Below are 15,110 nucleotides of genomic sequence, written 5' to 3' on the forward strand. Positions count from 1 at the left end.
GGTCAATATATCTAGAAACTTGGATATATATGCTCCTAGAAACTTGGATATATATGCTTTGTGATTGCATCGATGTGCGACGAACATGGGTTGGGCTTCTGCAGGTTTCCGGGGTGAAGTGGTTCTTAGAACAGACGTCCAGACGCTAAGTTTTGATGATCGTGAGATTCACAATGTGAGATTTAAGTTATAACTTTAGGGAGTGGGAGGAGGTGGTGCATAATTTTTGGTGTTGGATGTTCCCTTATTTGAAAAAAATGCATGGCTTTATTATGCACGGGGTACATATGAGTCCGAAGGCTGTTATATCACATACCGTTATTATGGCTAGGAATATTCATGATATCAGGTTAGCGGCTCCAGGTGGTGATGGGGTGACATGAAGTGCAATTTTAGTCGGTTGGAGGTCACCTTCACTGGGAGTTCTAAAGTTGAAGACAGATGCTTATCTAGAGCAGACATCTGGTCGTGCCTATGAGGGAGGATTGATAAGAGATGATGTAGGTAACTGGAGACATTAATTTGTGGTTAATTAAAGGGTTTGTTCTTTGTTGCTTTATGAGGTTTGGCATATATTTCGTGGATTAGAGTTGGCTAGAACATTGGAAGTGCGAGTTTCGGAATTAGAGATTGATAATTACGTGGTTGTTGCTAGGATTTTAGGACACGTTGAGGTCTCTATTAATTATTGAGTCGAGGATTCGCATAATGCTTCAAGATTTTAATTCGGTCATGTTGCAGCATATACACATAGAAATGAACTTTGTTGTTGATTTCTTATTATATTATGCTTACATGGTTTACAACAGCGTTCATGTACTAAAGAATCCACCCACAAGGTTTAGTATTTGGCTTATGCATGATAAATTAAGTGTGTTTTTATACTCTCTTCGTTCGCGAATAGGAGTTCTATTTCTTTTCGGCACGTGTTTTAAAAAATGTTAAGAAAAATGAGTGGAAGAAAGTTAATGGAATATGAGCCACACTTGTATATATTAGTTTTAAATGTTATGTAAGTGAATTGAGTTAGTGAAATACGAGGTCTCTTTGCCATTTATAGCAATTATGAACCGGGACTCCTATTCGCGGACAGATCAAAATGAAAAAACGGGACTGCTATTCGCGAACAGATGGAGTATTCATTAATTCTGATCTCGGTCTATGCCTGCTTTTCTCTACCGAAAAGAAAGAGCTTTTCTCTACAAAAAAAAAGGACATGTATGAGAAGATGAGAGTTGAACAAGGATGGCCTGCAAATCTGAATTTGAAGTAAGCCAACCCAACTTGAGCCTCATGTCCAACTCACTAATTTCCACAAATAAAGCACTGTCATTCAATGTCATGGTGACTTTGTCCATGCTCTAGGATTCTAGGTAATCAAATAAATATTTATTTCACATATAACATGCGCGTAACAGGATCTGAATGACATACAAAATTAGAATATACCTGTTCATATGAAGACTATCTCAGTACTAACCACCAAACTTGGAATCAACATTTTGTGGTGTTAAAAGGCTAGCACTAACAGATTTTTCACTATCCCAATGTAGGGCTCAAGTGTTTTTTCCTTGAGCTGAAAGTCCAAAAAATTAAGCTTATTACCGCCTCGTTATGGCTATGTGAATGCTGTACACTTGAATATAGTTGGGATAAATAGGGTGAAACTACCAGGCAAAGGCAGCCCATTTTCTTCTACTCTGCAGAATGAATTTTGTCATGTCTTTGCTTCTCGGACATAAATTAATTACATGAAGTCTGGTTGGCCAGTTGAGGTTAAGCATCGATGCCACATACGGCTGTTGGGATCGAGGACCTTGGCCTGAGCTATCACTTCCGGAATTGGGAAATACGCGTAGTGTGTATTGCATATTCCCACTGTGATGCCACTATACCCACCAAATGCACCATGAACCTGCCACAGGCATGTATAAAATTTTATACGTGCTATGTGAAGCTAACATAAATCCACATGAAAAGATAGAGAGTGATATGACAAATAATGACTTACGGCATTTTGACCAAGCACAGTGCATAGGATCCCATCTGAAGCATTTGCTCGGCATGCACGGATCATGTAAGTCGGATCAATGTATTTCACGTCTGCCGGATGTTCCATCTCTTTGAAAAACTTCTTCACCTGTAAGTTGTGTGTGAGTAAAGGTATATTAGTTGACGCATGCATTTACATCTCAAGGTATTGCAGTCCGGTAATTAAAACCATGGCCAGAAATGAGAGGTCAATTAACGTATCATATTTGGTGAAGCAAATGTTGAGGACTACAAGCGGATGAAGGAGCAAACCTCTTGTTGTATGTGAACACCAATGTCCCCCAGAACGATGTTCCCTGATGCATCTGTAGCATTGGTCTTCTGTAGAAGATCCTGATTGCAAAACAGAAATAGCTGTTTAATTTTAAAATCGGCTACCTATGCAAATAGATACTGAAAGATTTTTTCAATCATTCACAATCAATAGCATGCATCAGGTATGATTTTAAACATCCACAGCAAGCATGTTCTACGTCACAAAATTAACTCGGAGAAGACGATGAAAGATAATTGTGAAAGTTAAATTTAGCTGGTAGTTGTGTGGTATTCTGGAAAATGGGATGGGACTATGTATTTTAGACCAAAAAAGGAGAGGCATCATCTGACTGACCTGACCAGCTCCTTCTGCAACACAGAGAACAGCAGACCCCTTTCTCTCAAGCAGGTATTTTAGGTGATTTAGGACACCATGAGGTCCATGTAGATTGAATTTTACCTGATTGGTTAAGGAAAATACTGAGACAAATGACCAGAATAGCAAAATGGATTACAGTTTTTAATCGAGTCTGCAGAAATTGTACCTCCGGAATCAGGCATACATCAATCTGCCCACTAGCGAGAGATGCCTGCATAGCTATGAAACCACTACTTCGACCCATCAATTTCACAATCCCGACACCACGATACGCACTATGTGCCTGTTGAATCAGAGAGGGAACACTTAAATAAGGATGTAACATGGGAGTAGCATTGCATAGTCCTTGAGCTTGAAGATAGCTTAGGATAGCTAGAAAATGAAAGAACAATCAAATGTATTATGAAGATACTGAAAAGATAAAACAAGAGTATGACTTTTGACCTCAATATATGCAGAATTAATTGCTCTTTGTGCCTCTTCAACGGCCGTATCAAAACCAAATGTCTTATCCATAAGCAGAATATCATTGTCAATGGTTTTTGGCACACCAACTACAGCTATCTTCAAACCTCTTTTACGGCACTGGATGGAAGCACAAAAACACAGAAGAAAAATATTAGATGTGCAATGTGCAGTGATTTTCTATTCGGCATGAGTAACTTGTCATGACATAGCACCCAAACTTATAAAACGTTTTTCCTTTGTCCAAGAAAAATATCAGGTCAAATGTTATCTTACTTATTAAATTTTACTTACAGAAGTCTATTCTATGCATCCCATGTAACCTTGCAGTTAGGACTTTATATGTATTACTTATATAGTTTCCAGTTCTTCATATTTGAACTTTGTGCTTAGTTTAGAACTTGTGTTGCTGAAAATGCAGATAATGTATAGCAAGGTGTAATCTAAATACAAAAGCCATAAGCAAAAAACCTCTTCGTGTATGGCATGGGCACCAGCATGTGTACCATTTCCACCCAGTACGAAAAGCATATTTATACCTCTTTCCTGCCATCAATTCTCGAATTAGTATTGGAACAAATGTTGCATTTTAAAACAAAATATGATGAAACCAGATATTATAGGCAACCACAAAACTTACCTCCATACTTTCTACAATGTCAGTCACTGTCGGCCCTCCCCGTGAAACTCCTAGCAAGCTTCCTCCAGAAAGATGAATATTTTGGACCACTTTCCTAGAGAGCTGAAGGCACATTTAAAGTTCAAAAGTCATGACTCCTAATTTATCCAACTTGTTAAGAAAGGATTCAGTATAAATTAGTAAGTTACTGGATAGTGCATCAATCATCAATATAAGATAAGCTAATGAAAAGTAGAGGATCATTTGATGGTTACATCCTACAGAATGGTTTACAAATTTTACAGGATTTTGTGTTGCAAATTTCTACTGCAACATTATCCATATAGGTGAACATGTTGCTGTGAATTATCATCCATAAACATTTCCCAACTAGAACATGTTATTGAACTCTAAACAAAAGCAATTGATAACACATCTAGTAAGAAAAACCTCTTTTACACAGAGATCCATTGGCTGAAAAACTATATCCTTTCAAAATATACTCACAGGCATCTCAGCTAAATTTGTGTCGGAAAAGCCACGATAACCAAAAGGGATCCCAACAATCTGTTTCACACCATATATCTCAAGGGTGATGACTATCTGCCGCATTGACAAGAAAATTGTAAGTTACAAAAATGGTCATTCAAAAGATGTATTAAGCTTATTAGATGATACCTGTCGTATCACATCATTGAGACCAGGACAAAGGCCTCCACATGTAACAATTGCTGCTTTTACCTCCTCTGGCTTGAAGTATATTTTCTCTCTGGGTCCGGCACGGTGAACCCTGACATTCAGAAATTCTTTTTAAACTACAGAATTATTTATCATAGTCAAATTGTGCTCTATTTATCAACCTCAGAAAGTGAAACCTTGCAATATGATTTTTACCATTGTTCAATCCAGGAACAATTAGGATCGATACACTCAGCACCCGCAGATGTAGGAGATGAAAAACGTATAACCTGAAACATCGAATGCAGAAAATCAGTACAACAGTGGCCTCTGGTGTGAAGAGATATGAAGTGGTCATACTATTTTCCATTTAATGCAAGCTTAAGCGATCAGAAAGATTAACATCATACTAAATTCAAATAGTTTAGACATTAAGTAAAATTGAATTGACATCATATTCATACCTTAAGCAGTACTCTGTCGTCGTTATTGATATAACCGTGCCACGCTTCATCTGATGGATAACCTTCCACAAATTGAGAACTTATAGGACTCCTGCAAGAGAATTTTAAATCAAATCTTTCTCTCAATAAAAAAAAATTCAATAGAAACAAAGCGTACGAATCACGCTGGATCAAAATTAATAAACTAAAATGATAATTCATGAGAATGCTCAATTCCGAGTGCAAACCTCATTTTCAAGCAGAAGGTGGAAGGATAGGAGGCGGCGTCGGGAATCACATCAGTGATATGCGGAATGCGGAAGCGAGCCTCGAAATCGGTCTGATACTCTGACTTCCAATCCGGATCGCTGAAATCAATGCTCGCCTGCTTCGCCGCCTCTGCCCTCACCTGAATTCTCCTCGGAATCCGGATCCGCTTCGCGTACGAAACGGAGGACAGAAGAGCGTGATCGGCGCGAGCAGTCGTCGTCGACGCGAGCGGCGCCGGTTTGATCGGGGGCGAAAGCGCAGCCATGAATTGAGCAGGAGCAGGAATGGTTTTAAAGCAAAAGTTTTGAAATGTTGCCGTATATAGATACAGCGGCTTGTACGTATATACTGAGCGGGGGTCGGAGTGACGGAGAAACAGAGGCGGCCAACTTCTTCTTTTCTCTTTTACTTGTCAGACTCCAATTTTAAATCAAGCGGCTCTTTGGTTTTTCCACAATTTGCCCTTTTCCGTATCGTTGACCACGAAAATCAAATTTAATTTTATTGTAGCAAATCTTAGACCACCCGCAACGCGTTACGCGGGTGGCACGAGTCTCGTTCCTCCATGACGAGACGGGCGCGGGACACGTTGCAGCGTCCCGTCCCATCATCAGCCCGCCGGATCACCCGTCACGCCGAGACGTCGAGCGAGACGTCTCGTCACGCGCTCCCGCGACGTGGTGCGCGTTGGGGCCATGCGTGACGCCCACTCGCCGGCCCGCGAGTGGCTTTCGTCACGCTGCCGCAATAATTCATTTTTTAAAAAAAATTGAATTTAATAAAAAAAATTAAAAATTCAAAAACGGTAATATTACCGTTTTCGACCGATTTTTTTACTCTATAAATACTCCTATTTCATCCTCATTTCACACACAAACACACATCTAATCCTCTCAAATCATCTCTCTTTCCTCTCCAATTTTCATCTCAAATCATCTATTTTATTCTTCCCCCAAATTTAATCGATCTAATGGATCCATAAGAGCAAATGCGTCGAATAATGGAAGAATCACTTGAAGAAGATCGACGCCGGGAGGCGGAGGAAGCCGCGCCGCCCCAAAGACGCTCCCGGACTTACATCCATCGTAACCGGGAAGAAGCCGCCGCAAGGTTAGTTCGCGACTACTTCTGCGATAACCAGGTGTAGGGAGATACCTACTTCTGTCGCCGTTTCCACATGCGGCGACCGCTATTTCTCCATATCGCAAATACATTGGCAGCCCGGGAAGAGTTCTTCCAAGAAAGGTTCGACGCCGTCGGCCGTCCCAATCACACGACGCTGCAGAAATGTACTGCAGCAATCCGTCAGCTTGCGATTGGACAAACGACGGATCTGTTCGACGAATACTTCCACATTGGAGAAAACACTGGGAGAATGTTCTTTATCCAATTCTGGAAAGGCATCCGGGCAGCTTTCACCGACGAATTTCTCCGGAAGCCAAGCACGACAGATTGTCAGTTCATGCTCCGCCTTCACGAAGAAGTGCACGGATTCCCCGGGATGCTTGGCAGCGTCGATTGCATGCACTGGCAATGGAAGAATTTCCCGGTGGCGCGGTGGGGGTCGTACACGAGCGGCCACAAAGGCACCCACCCCACCGTTATACTCGAGGCCGTTGCCGACTACCGGCTATGGATCTGGCATGCGTACTTCGGGGTCCCCGGCTCGAACAACGACATAAATGTGCTCCACCAATCCAACCTCTTCGCCGAAGTTTTGGATAGTAAAGCGCCGGCCATCAGCTTCACCGCTAACAACCGACGCTATAAAATGGGGTACTATCTTGCCGACGGCATCTACCCGAACTGGCCAACCTTCGTGAAGACGTGCACCAGGCCTGTTAACCCAAAGCAGGAGCTTTTTGCGCAGAAGCAGGAGGCTGCTCGGAAAGATGTGGAGCGGGCGTTCGGAGTTCTCCAAGCGCACTTCAACATTATCAAAGCCCCGGCTCGTACGTGGTTCATGGAGAGCATGGTCGACATCATGTATACGTGCATAATCTTGCACAACATGATTGTCCAAGACGAAGGACCCGAGGTGGGAAATTGGTTCGACCCTGAAGCCCACGGAAGCTCTACCGCAAGTAATCCGCCACACAGTGGAGTGCATCCGTCTATACAAGAACGGTTGTCTATTCGGGCAAGGACACGTGAGTCTTCCGCCCACGCCCAACTCCAAGATGATCTAATGGAGCACATTTGGGCAAAATTTGGTGGAGGAAATTATTAAATTATGTATTTTTAATTTTTTAAGGAAATTATTAAATTATGTTTTTTTTACGAATTTTATGTTGTAAGTTTATTTTATTTAATGAAGTGTGTTTTTATTAATTGAATTTGGTTGGAAATAAAAATAAAAAATGAAATTGAATGAATAGTAATTTAAGGGGTGGAAAAGAGATGGAGGGTTGCAGGTTCCGTCCCTTAGTTAAGAGATGGAGTAAAAAAGTACAGTGGAGCCCATAAATAGTAATTTAAGGGACGGATAAGTGACAGCATGCCGGATGGCCTTATTGATGACCTTATATTATTATTTATGCCATTATTATGTCGACATAAACAGAATGTACCAATATATTTCATGTGTCGATTAATTTGAGATTTAGACTAAGGTTGTTGGAAATGAGTGTCAATGACTAGTTGGACTATGCAATAGTATGAGAGATATACAATTGTCCCAAATGTAAATAAAAACTTGTTAAATACAACAATATTTGATTGTTTAATGTTTATAACAATTGTTAATAGCTTTTCTCAAACTTGTTTTAACTTCATGGAAAACAATATGAGACGTTAAATTTTTTCCAAAAGAAGATAACAGTTTTGAAAAAATTTCAGTCTCTTCTGTGTGTATATCATAATGATAATCGAAAACAATATAGATTCCTTATATATTTAAGTAGATAGTATCTAATATAAATAGAGAATTTGAGGATGAAATGAGTTTTAAAGCGAAACTGGCAAATTATGTGACATAGAATGAAAAATAATTAAATTATTGTTAGTGAAAAATAAATTTAGCAATGAAAAACTTACAATAATGAAAATGAAATAATTTTCAGAAACAATTAAAATAGTTAAGTGATTTTTTTTGGGAATGAAAAGCGAATATTTTTATGGTGACCTGTATAAAATATACAAGTAACATCTTGTATATCTAGTAAAGATTTTTGTGGTGATGTGTATAATATGCTAGTAACGTCTCGTATTATCTAGTAAAGTTATAATTTTTAATTTTATTCTTTGAACTAATTGTGGAAGAATATGTAAGTTGATACATGCTGCTGAAATTCCATCAATAAGGAAAAACTCTTTGAAAAAGTGATTATGGATAGGAATAAAAAGAAAAGGTAAAATATGCAATAATTGTGCTCGTATATAATAAAGTAATGTCATTTTTTAGTTGTCTTAATATTACATGTACTAGTACTCTGCTAGAGCTATCAATTTGAATGTAATTCATACTGCTCACAAAATTGAAAAACAAAATTGACACATTTTTTGAATAAAAATGAAACAGAATAAACAAGGATAATGAAGATAACAACAACTATACCACAAAGATGCACTTTTCTTGCCATTACATCCACGGCCACTAAATGTGCTTTTAGAGATGCCAACAAAAAATTGAAATAAAATATCATAAAGTTCATTTTTTTAGAAGCTAATACCACTAAAATTGCTTCATAGATTTATTCGAATTAAACCATTTAAATATAATATCTGCGATGGCATAATAGTTCCCAAGGGATTGCTTTGCCCTAAATTTCATACTAAATATTATAAATGCATTGTATTAAATTGGTTTATTTGGATACACCCATCCGATTACTATGCTCCATTTCTTACCTTGAACATTGTGAACTTTGGAAAAATCTCTTTGCTCAAGATCATTATTATAGAGGATTCTTAGTATTTTTTAATATTTATAATTATATTATAGTGCGTAAAATTTAATCACCACCAAAAATGCTAGTACTTAGTTACTTACTACAGTATTGACTATTCTATTATGTAGCTGAAAAAAACGGAAACTTCATTAAACGTATATTATAGTTTTTCTTGGATTATATAACTGGATTTGGATTAATTCTATACTATTAATACTTTATTCAATAATATTTTGTGCTTTAACAATTTGTACGCGAGTAAAACTTGCAATTGGGAAGTCTGTTTGATGACACATTGATGAAATCATGGATCATGCGAAATCTAGGACAATCATTGAAACATTTCAAAGTATATTATATATAAATACATACTCCCTCCATTTCTTCATAGTTGAGTCATTTTTCCATTTCGAAAAGTTTCTTCATAGTTGAGTCATTTACATATATAGTAATTATTTTCTCTTTCTTACTTTACTCTCTCTTACTTTATTCACTTTCTACTTTATTCTCTCCACCTTTTTCTCTCTCTTACTTATTTTATCTATTTATTCAACACACTCAACATCATTTTCTTAAACTTTGTGCCGAAAAGTTTCGCCTCAACTATAATGAAACGGAGGGAGTAATAAATTCGGACTCGGAATAAATATGTAATATTTAAAGATGTTTGACTTACATGATCATGATCATGCTCTTACTTTTACTCCTACTTTCTTATATATAAATACATAATAAATTCAGACTCGGAATAAGTGATTCATATTTTTCTTTTATCGTTAAGCTAAATGAATCATTTTTTTTAGCATTCTCATCTACTATTTCGTTTATCTTATTTTATTTTATCCACTTAACTAATATAACTCCATTTACTTATATTTTATGTCAAAAAGAAATGTGTCACTTAGTTAGGGAAGGAGGGTACCCCTTAATAAACATTTGTGCAGCCTTAATTCTTAAATGTATCTATGTGCTTTTGCGTTTCTTCTCATATAATCATAACAAAAGCTAGTATCTTATAATGTGGGCCAAAGCCCATTAATTTGAATTGTGCTTCATGAGTAAGAGTTATCTTCAAATGGGCCTATGCCCATGTAAATGAACTATGCTTATAACTTATAAGTTTTCAAAGTCCATTTTCATTCTAAATTGTTGGTTAGCCTATTCGATGATATTATCCCACTATTTATTTCAATTTTTTTTTACATTCGTGATAAATATGTAGTACTACTATAGTATATTTACTAATTAATTAGTTAATTTAAAAAATTATTTAAATTGACCCTTTAGGTTAGTCAAATATGTTGTAAACACAAAAATTAAAATTAAAATAAAATAATGAAGAACAATTTAACAAAAAAATTAATGTTATTAAATTAATAGATACTGGAAAAATAAAAAATTGAAATAAATTCAAAAATACAATACTGAGAATCAATTTAACAAGAAATATAATGTAGGTGATCATTTTAAATTGGCTGATTGTGTCAAGATTGAGTTGACCGTTAAAATTTATTGAGCTCATTACCTTTTAAGGTAAAATGAATAAATTCATAATGTTGAGGATGATACGATACTAATCATAATATTTTGAATAGAAATAGTGAATTATAATCATATATTTCAGATGAAAAAATAAACTTTAATCTTTAAATTATTATTGACCTTCTACTGAATTCACATCTTTCTTCAATATTTGTAAGAATTAGTAGAAAAGAATAATTCAATGCTTTCTATTAGACAGTCATTTTGTCTTAAGACTCTCAATTTTATTATTGGTTTGTAAAGTAGCGCCGTGAATATCGAAAAACATAGCTTAACTATAAAACAAATTCTCAAAAAAAAAACTCCATTAAACATTGTTAGAAATACTCTCTAAGAGCATGGTTAACGCAGTCGGGCCTGACCGCACCTGGGTCCCGGCCCGCGGCCTGCGCATTGGAGGAGGGAGGGGACGGGGCTTGGCCGCGCCTTGGGACGAGCCAGCGGACTGAGGCCGGCCCTGGTTGCGGTTCGGCCCGGCATTGGAGGGGGTTGGGAAGGACCTCATCGCCGTCCGGCCTAGGGTTATAGGGTGTTGGGGCCGGACCGGACCCCCAATTCATTTTTTTTTCAAAATTTTGCCTATTTTATATACCATTTGTTCAACATTTTTCCACCAATTTCTCATTGTATTCTCTAGGGTTTGTAATTTTTATTTTCTAGGGTTTATAATTTTTAATTTCTATGATTCGTAATTTTTAATTTTCGACTGAACAATGAATTTTCCTTGTTTTAATTGTTCAATGTTTCCTATTTTACGAGTAAAGTAGGTTGTAGTTGTGAATAGTGTAATTTAATAGTTGGGGCTTGAATGGGCCTGCAGGATTATAGGAGTTGTGGACTGATGCAGAAAATTTAGGGAATGATGACGTGGAGGGGACTTGGAACATGAATGCGGGCCGAAGTTAACGATGCTCTAAATAGACACAGTTTATCAAAATTTAGAATTTAAAAGGTATGAATTGGGAATGTCTACTATTTTAATAAATGCGTTCCTACTTTTATTTTTACTTTATGGAGTAATATAAAATTTATCATCTCGTATCGGTTGCATATTGAAATACAACTTAATTTTCGAGTCAAGCAATTTTTATTAATAAAGATGACAAAAATCGATGGACAACTTTCTAGTTTCTCTATTTTGAATTCCTTTATAAAATTTCTTATGTCACTGACGCAGACTGTACATGATTAATTAACATGTACAATTTGATATAGCTTTTTTATTTAGGAGTATAATAACACCATTTTGGGTAGCTGTTAACTTGCCACTTTAGAAAAAATTTAATAATGACAAAATTATGTAATTTTTGTACGACTAAATATGACTTCCCTGAAATACCTTCAGGATAAATTATAAACACATGAATGTGCGTTAAAAGTCTGGGTAAAAGAAGTGGATACAATGATATACAAATGGGGCAATTAGGTTGTCTATTGGGTTTTGCTTTAACTATAATCAACATGGGAGTGGTATTTTAAAATAAGGTGTGGTTTGACTGGTACGAGAAATTGTATCTTTTTTTTTTAATAGTCATGAGTTCGATCATTGCTTTATCTTCGGTTAGGTATCTACACTTTGAGGTGTCTACAAATATGCACGAGAAATACATCTCATCTTGTATTATAAAAACATCCGACAAGGCGACAATTAATTGCTAAATATTTCATGATTTTTGAGTTTTTTGTACTACTAGCTTTACAATATGATACATTCGTCTCATTTTATTGCACAAAGGTCAATGACATCAACCATCATAGAAATGTACTCAATGTTTACAACCAACAAAAAATATGACATGAGTTTTTTTACTACTAGCTTAAAATATGATATATATGCATCACATTTTATTGCAAAAATGCCAATTACATAATTGAGTCTATTGGTCAAGTCTATTTCTACGGCAAAGTCTCCACAAGTGGTTGGTCTTCCTTGCTAGTTGATTTTACTTTCTTGTTTTGGTGTCTTGCTCGTCGTTGGCTTGTTGGTTTTCATGTTGAGTTAGGGTTATCTCGTGGCTTTAGTGCGGGGCACCTAGCTCTTGTGCGTTATTTGTTATTTGTCGTCGGTTTTGGCTTTGTGTATAACTATCTTACGCGCCGCTCTGTGTTGGCTTTGAGCTTTTTTTCTCAATAAAAATTTTTACTCAAATGTGTTCATTTCGATACAAAGTAGAACAGTGGTAAGCATTATTACAATTATTTACTGCTATAAAACTTGTGAAAAACATAAATTTTTGTGATTTTTTATCAACTAACCTAGATTGTATATTAAATTGCTCTGACGGTACTCACAATTAAATATGGTTCAAGAATATTTTTAGAATTTTTGAAAGTTCAAATTTGATCATTTTTTATATACAGACAAAAATGAAAAGAAAAATTAAAATAGGTAACAAAAAAGGTACCTTTCTTAAACCTATAAAGTTGTGGAAGTTTTAATAGCAAATGATTATATTTTGGATCAAATTCGCTTTTTTGTTTCGAATTTGTGGACCACAAATTAATATTCCTATAAAAAAATACAGCCTTTACATATACTGAAAATCAACTATAGTGGGTGCAGCCGTGCAGGTGTACAAGCTTGGGACTGCTGCCGAAGCTACTCGCATATATCACCGCATAATTATTCAAAACCTTATGCTTAGCCTTTCCTTTAATCACTGACTACTTTAATAATCAACTATTATCCTACTTGTGCGATATTTTCTTAAAATAAATAATACTATTAAATTATTAATTTTAAAAAACATAAAATAAAAAAATTAATTACATCCAGCAGACGGCAACGCTAACCATATGATGAAGTAAACATTAGAGCATTAGCAATAGGCGGCCCAACCACCACCTAGCCACCGCCGTGCAGCTCGGCGGTCGGTTGGGCGCCTATTGCGCCAAGTGAGCTAAGAGGGGGAGCGAGAAATGTCCGAGAGGTCGGGCATGGTCGTGAGGTGCTAAGCGGTCGCTCAGCGCCTAGTGAACGTTTTGTACCCCCATTTGGTTAGCGGCAAACAATATAGATTCAAGTATGTGGAGAGGACTCTGATGAGTGAGCCGGACCGTGTGTCGAAGCTTGAAGAAAGAAATTTTTTTTCGAATTATAGTAGAATTTTTTTTTATTTTTTATTAGGGCAAATTTTCTGTAAAGTCAAGAACTTTAAAAAAAGTTTGATTTTTCCTGTGAACTTTAAATATTGCATGGAAATTCAGAACTTTACCGGACTGTGTCAATTTCCCATCCGACCCGACCCGATATATTTCTGGCACAATCTTATCCAACATGGCATGCCGGGAGGTGTGACTTGGCAAATTGTTGGCAGTACATAAAACGACGTCATTTTACACACATAAAACAACGTCGTTTTATGCATTTTGAATAAAATTAAAATTAGCATTCCATTCTCATGTGCTGAATACGCGATTTCACATCCTTTTCTGAGGCGGCGAAGTTTCTCAAGTGGAAATCCAGAATTTTTTTAAAAAAATTGCCTTGTCATCACACACTTAACATCCACATCATCTTCCACGCCAGCTTAAATACACACATCAGCACACTACCTAAATCGGAGCACGGGAGTAAAGTTTATGACTTTTCATGCAACATTTAAAGTTCACAGAAAAAACTAAACTTTTTTGAAATTTCATGACTTTACATGTGATAAGTCGTATTCTAGGCCTTGGTTACTGGTCAGTATGTTGTGCAAAATTGATTATATCTGCAAAACAGTTGCTCAAAGTGTGCAGGTTAAGTGTTCTAGCCAGTAGGGAAGTTTCGGAATGTTCAGGTGAAAAAGGGCGCCAGCATGATCTCATACTGATCAGTATTCGTGCTGAAACGACTTGAGATGGAGAAGACGGATAGCTGGGACGGATTACCCATAATTGAGGGCAAAGAAGTCATCTCACCGCAAGGTTTTACCCTAAAATCAAGGGTAAATCTCCCTATAAAAGGAAGCCACTTGGAGAGAGAAAAGGGAGACACATTCACTCATTCACCACCATCTTTAGGTAGAGAGTTCTCTCGGTAATACCAGTCTTTCAGCCATGTCCCACTTCTTGCCTCGCCGCAGCCATGATCACCTGACGTCCAGATGTTCCCAGATGTTCCCGGAGTACCAGTCATCCTTGTTCCAGCCAGCAAGATCATAGTTTAGAGATTCCATCGCCCGGAGTGGCAAAACACTTTTATTTCGCTTTCGTAGTTTAATTTACTTGCATTTTCCTTACGTTGGATCTTTGTTGCTTTTGGGATATTTTCTGCTTTTGAAGTGCTTGATGAAGATCCGAACGTGTTTATGCTATGAAGTTAATTTCCGTTTCGTTTATGGTGTTGTTTTCTTTTCCTTCCTTGCCTAGTTAGCTTAGATCTAAAGTTTCTTGGTGTTTTAAGTGCTGAATTTATAATTTCTGTTTTACGTAGCAAGTTTCTCTAGGATAGTATAATCTGGCACTGTTTGATTGTGAATCGTCGCATACAAAGCTTAGTTTTAATTTCCGAATCGTTTGTCCATGTTGACCAG

General features: G+C 36.8%; 1 protein-coding gene across 1 annotated transcript; it reads right to left on the reverse strand.

Moving 5' to 3' along the window:
- Positions 1-1,370: 1,370 nt before the first annotated feature.
- On the reverse strand, positions 1,371-5,564 carry LOC121775131 (ATP-dependent 6-phosphofructokinase 5, chloroplastic-like). Its single transcript, XM_042172113.1, has 13 exons — positions 5,140-5,564; positions 4,913-5,003; positions 4,665-4,738; positions 4,449-4,560; positions 4,278-4,373; positions 3,792-3,893; positions 3,623-3,697; positions 3,131-3,271; positions 2,853-2,969; positions 2,663-2,767; positions 2,305-2,385; positions 2,012-2,140; positions 1,371-1,915 (listed from the first exon to the last, which is right to left on the reverse strand). The coding sequence occupies exons 1-13, from the start codon at positions 5,424-5,426 to the stop codon at positions 1,748-1,750; spliced, it is 1,578 nt and encodes a 525-aa protein (XP_042028047.1). The 5' UTR covers positions 5,427-5,564; the 3' UTR covers positions 1,371-1,747.
- Between the last annotated feature and the right edge of the window lie 9,546 nt (positions 5,565-15,110).

Source organism: Salvia splendens, chromosome 17 (genome assembly GCF_004379255.2).
Source record: "Salvia splendens isolate huo1 chromosome 17, SspV2, whole genome shotgun sequence".
NCBI classification, from domain to species: Eukaryota; Viridiplantae; Streptophyta; class Magnoliopsida; order Lamiales; family Lamiaceae; genus Salvia; species Salvia splendens.

Bases quoted from the DNA above. Each gene is read 5' to 3' on its own strand.
- LOC121775131 (XM_042172113.1), bottom strand. From the start codon at position 5,426: ATGGCTGCGCTTTCGCCCCCGATCAAACCGGCGCCGCTCGCGTCGACG. The intron at 4,374-4,448 runs GTATCATCTAAT...TCAATGCGGCAG, and splicing joins TCAATGATGTGATACGACAG to ATAGTCATCACCCTTGAGAT. The intron at 2,386-2,662 runs GTCAGTCAGATG...TTTTGCAATCAG, and splicing joins TTGCAGAAGGAGCTGGTCAG to GATCTTCTACAGAAGACCAA.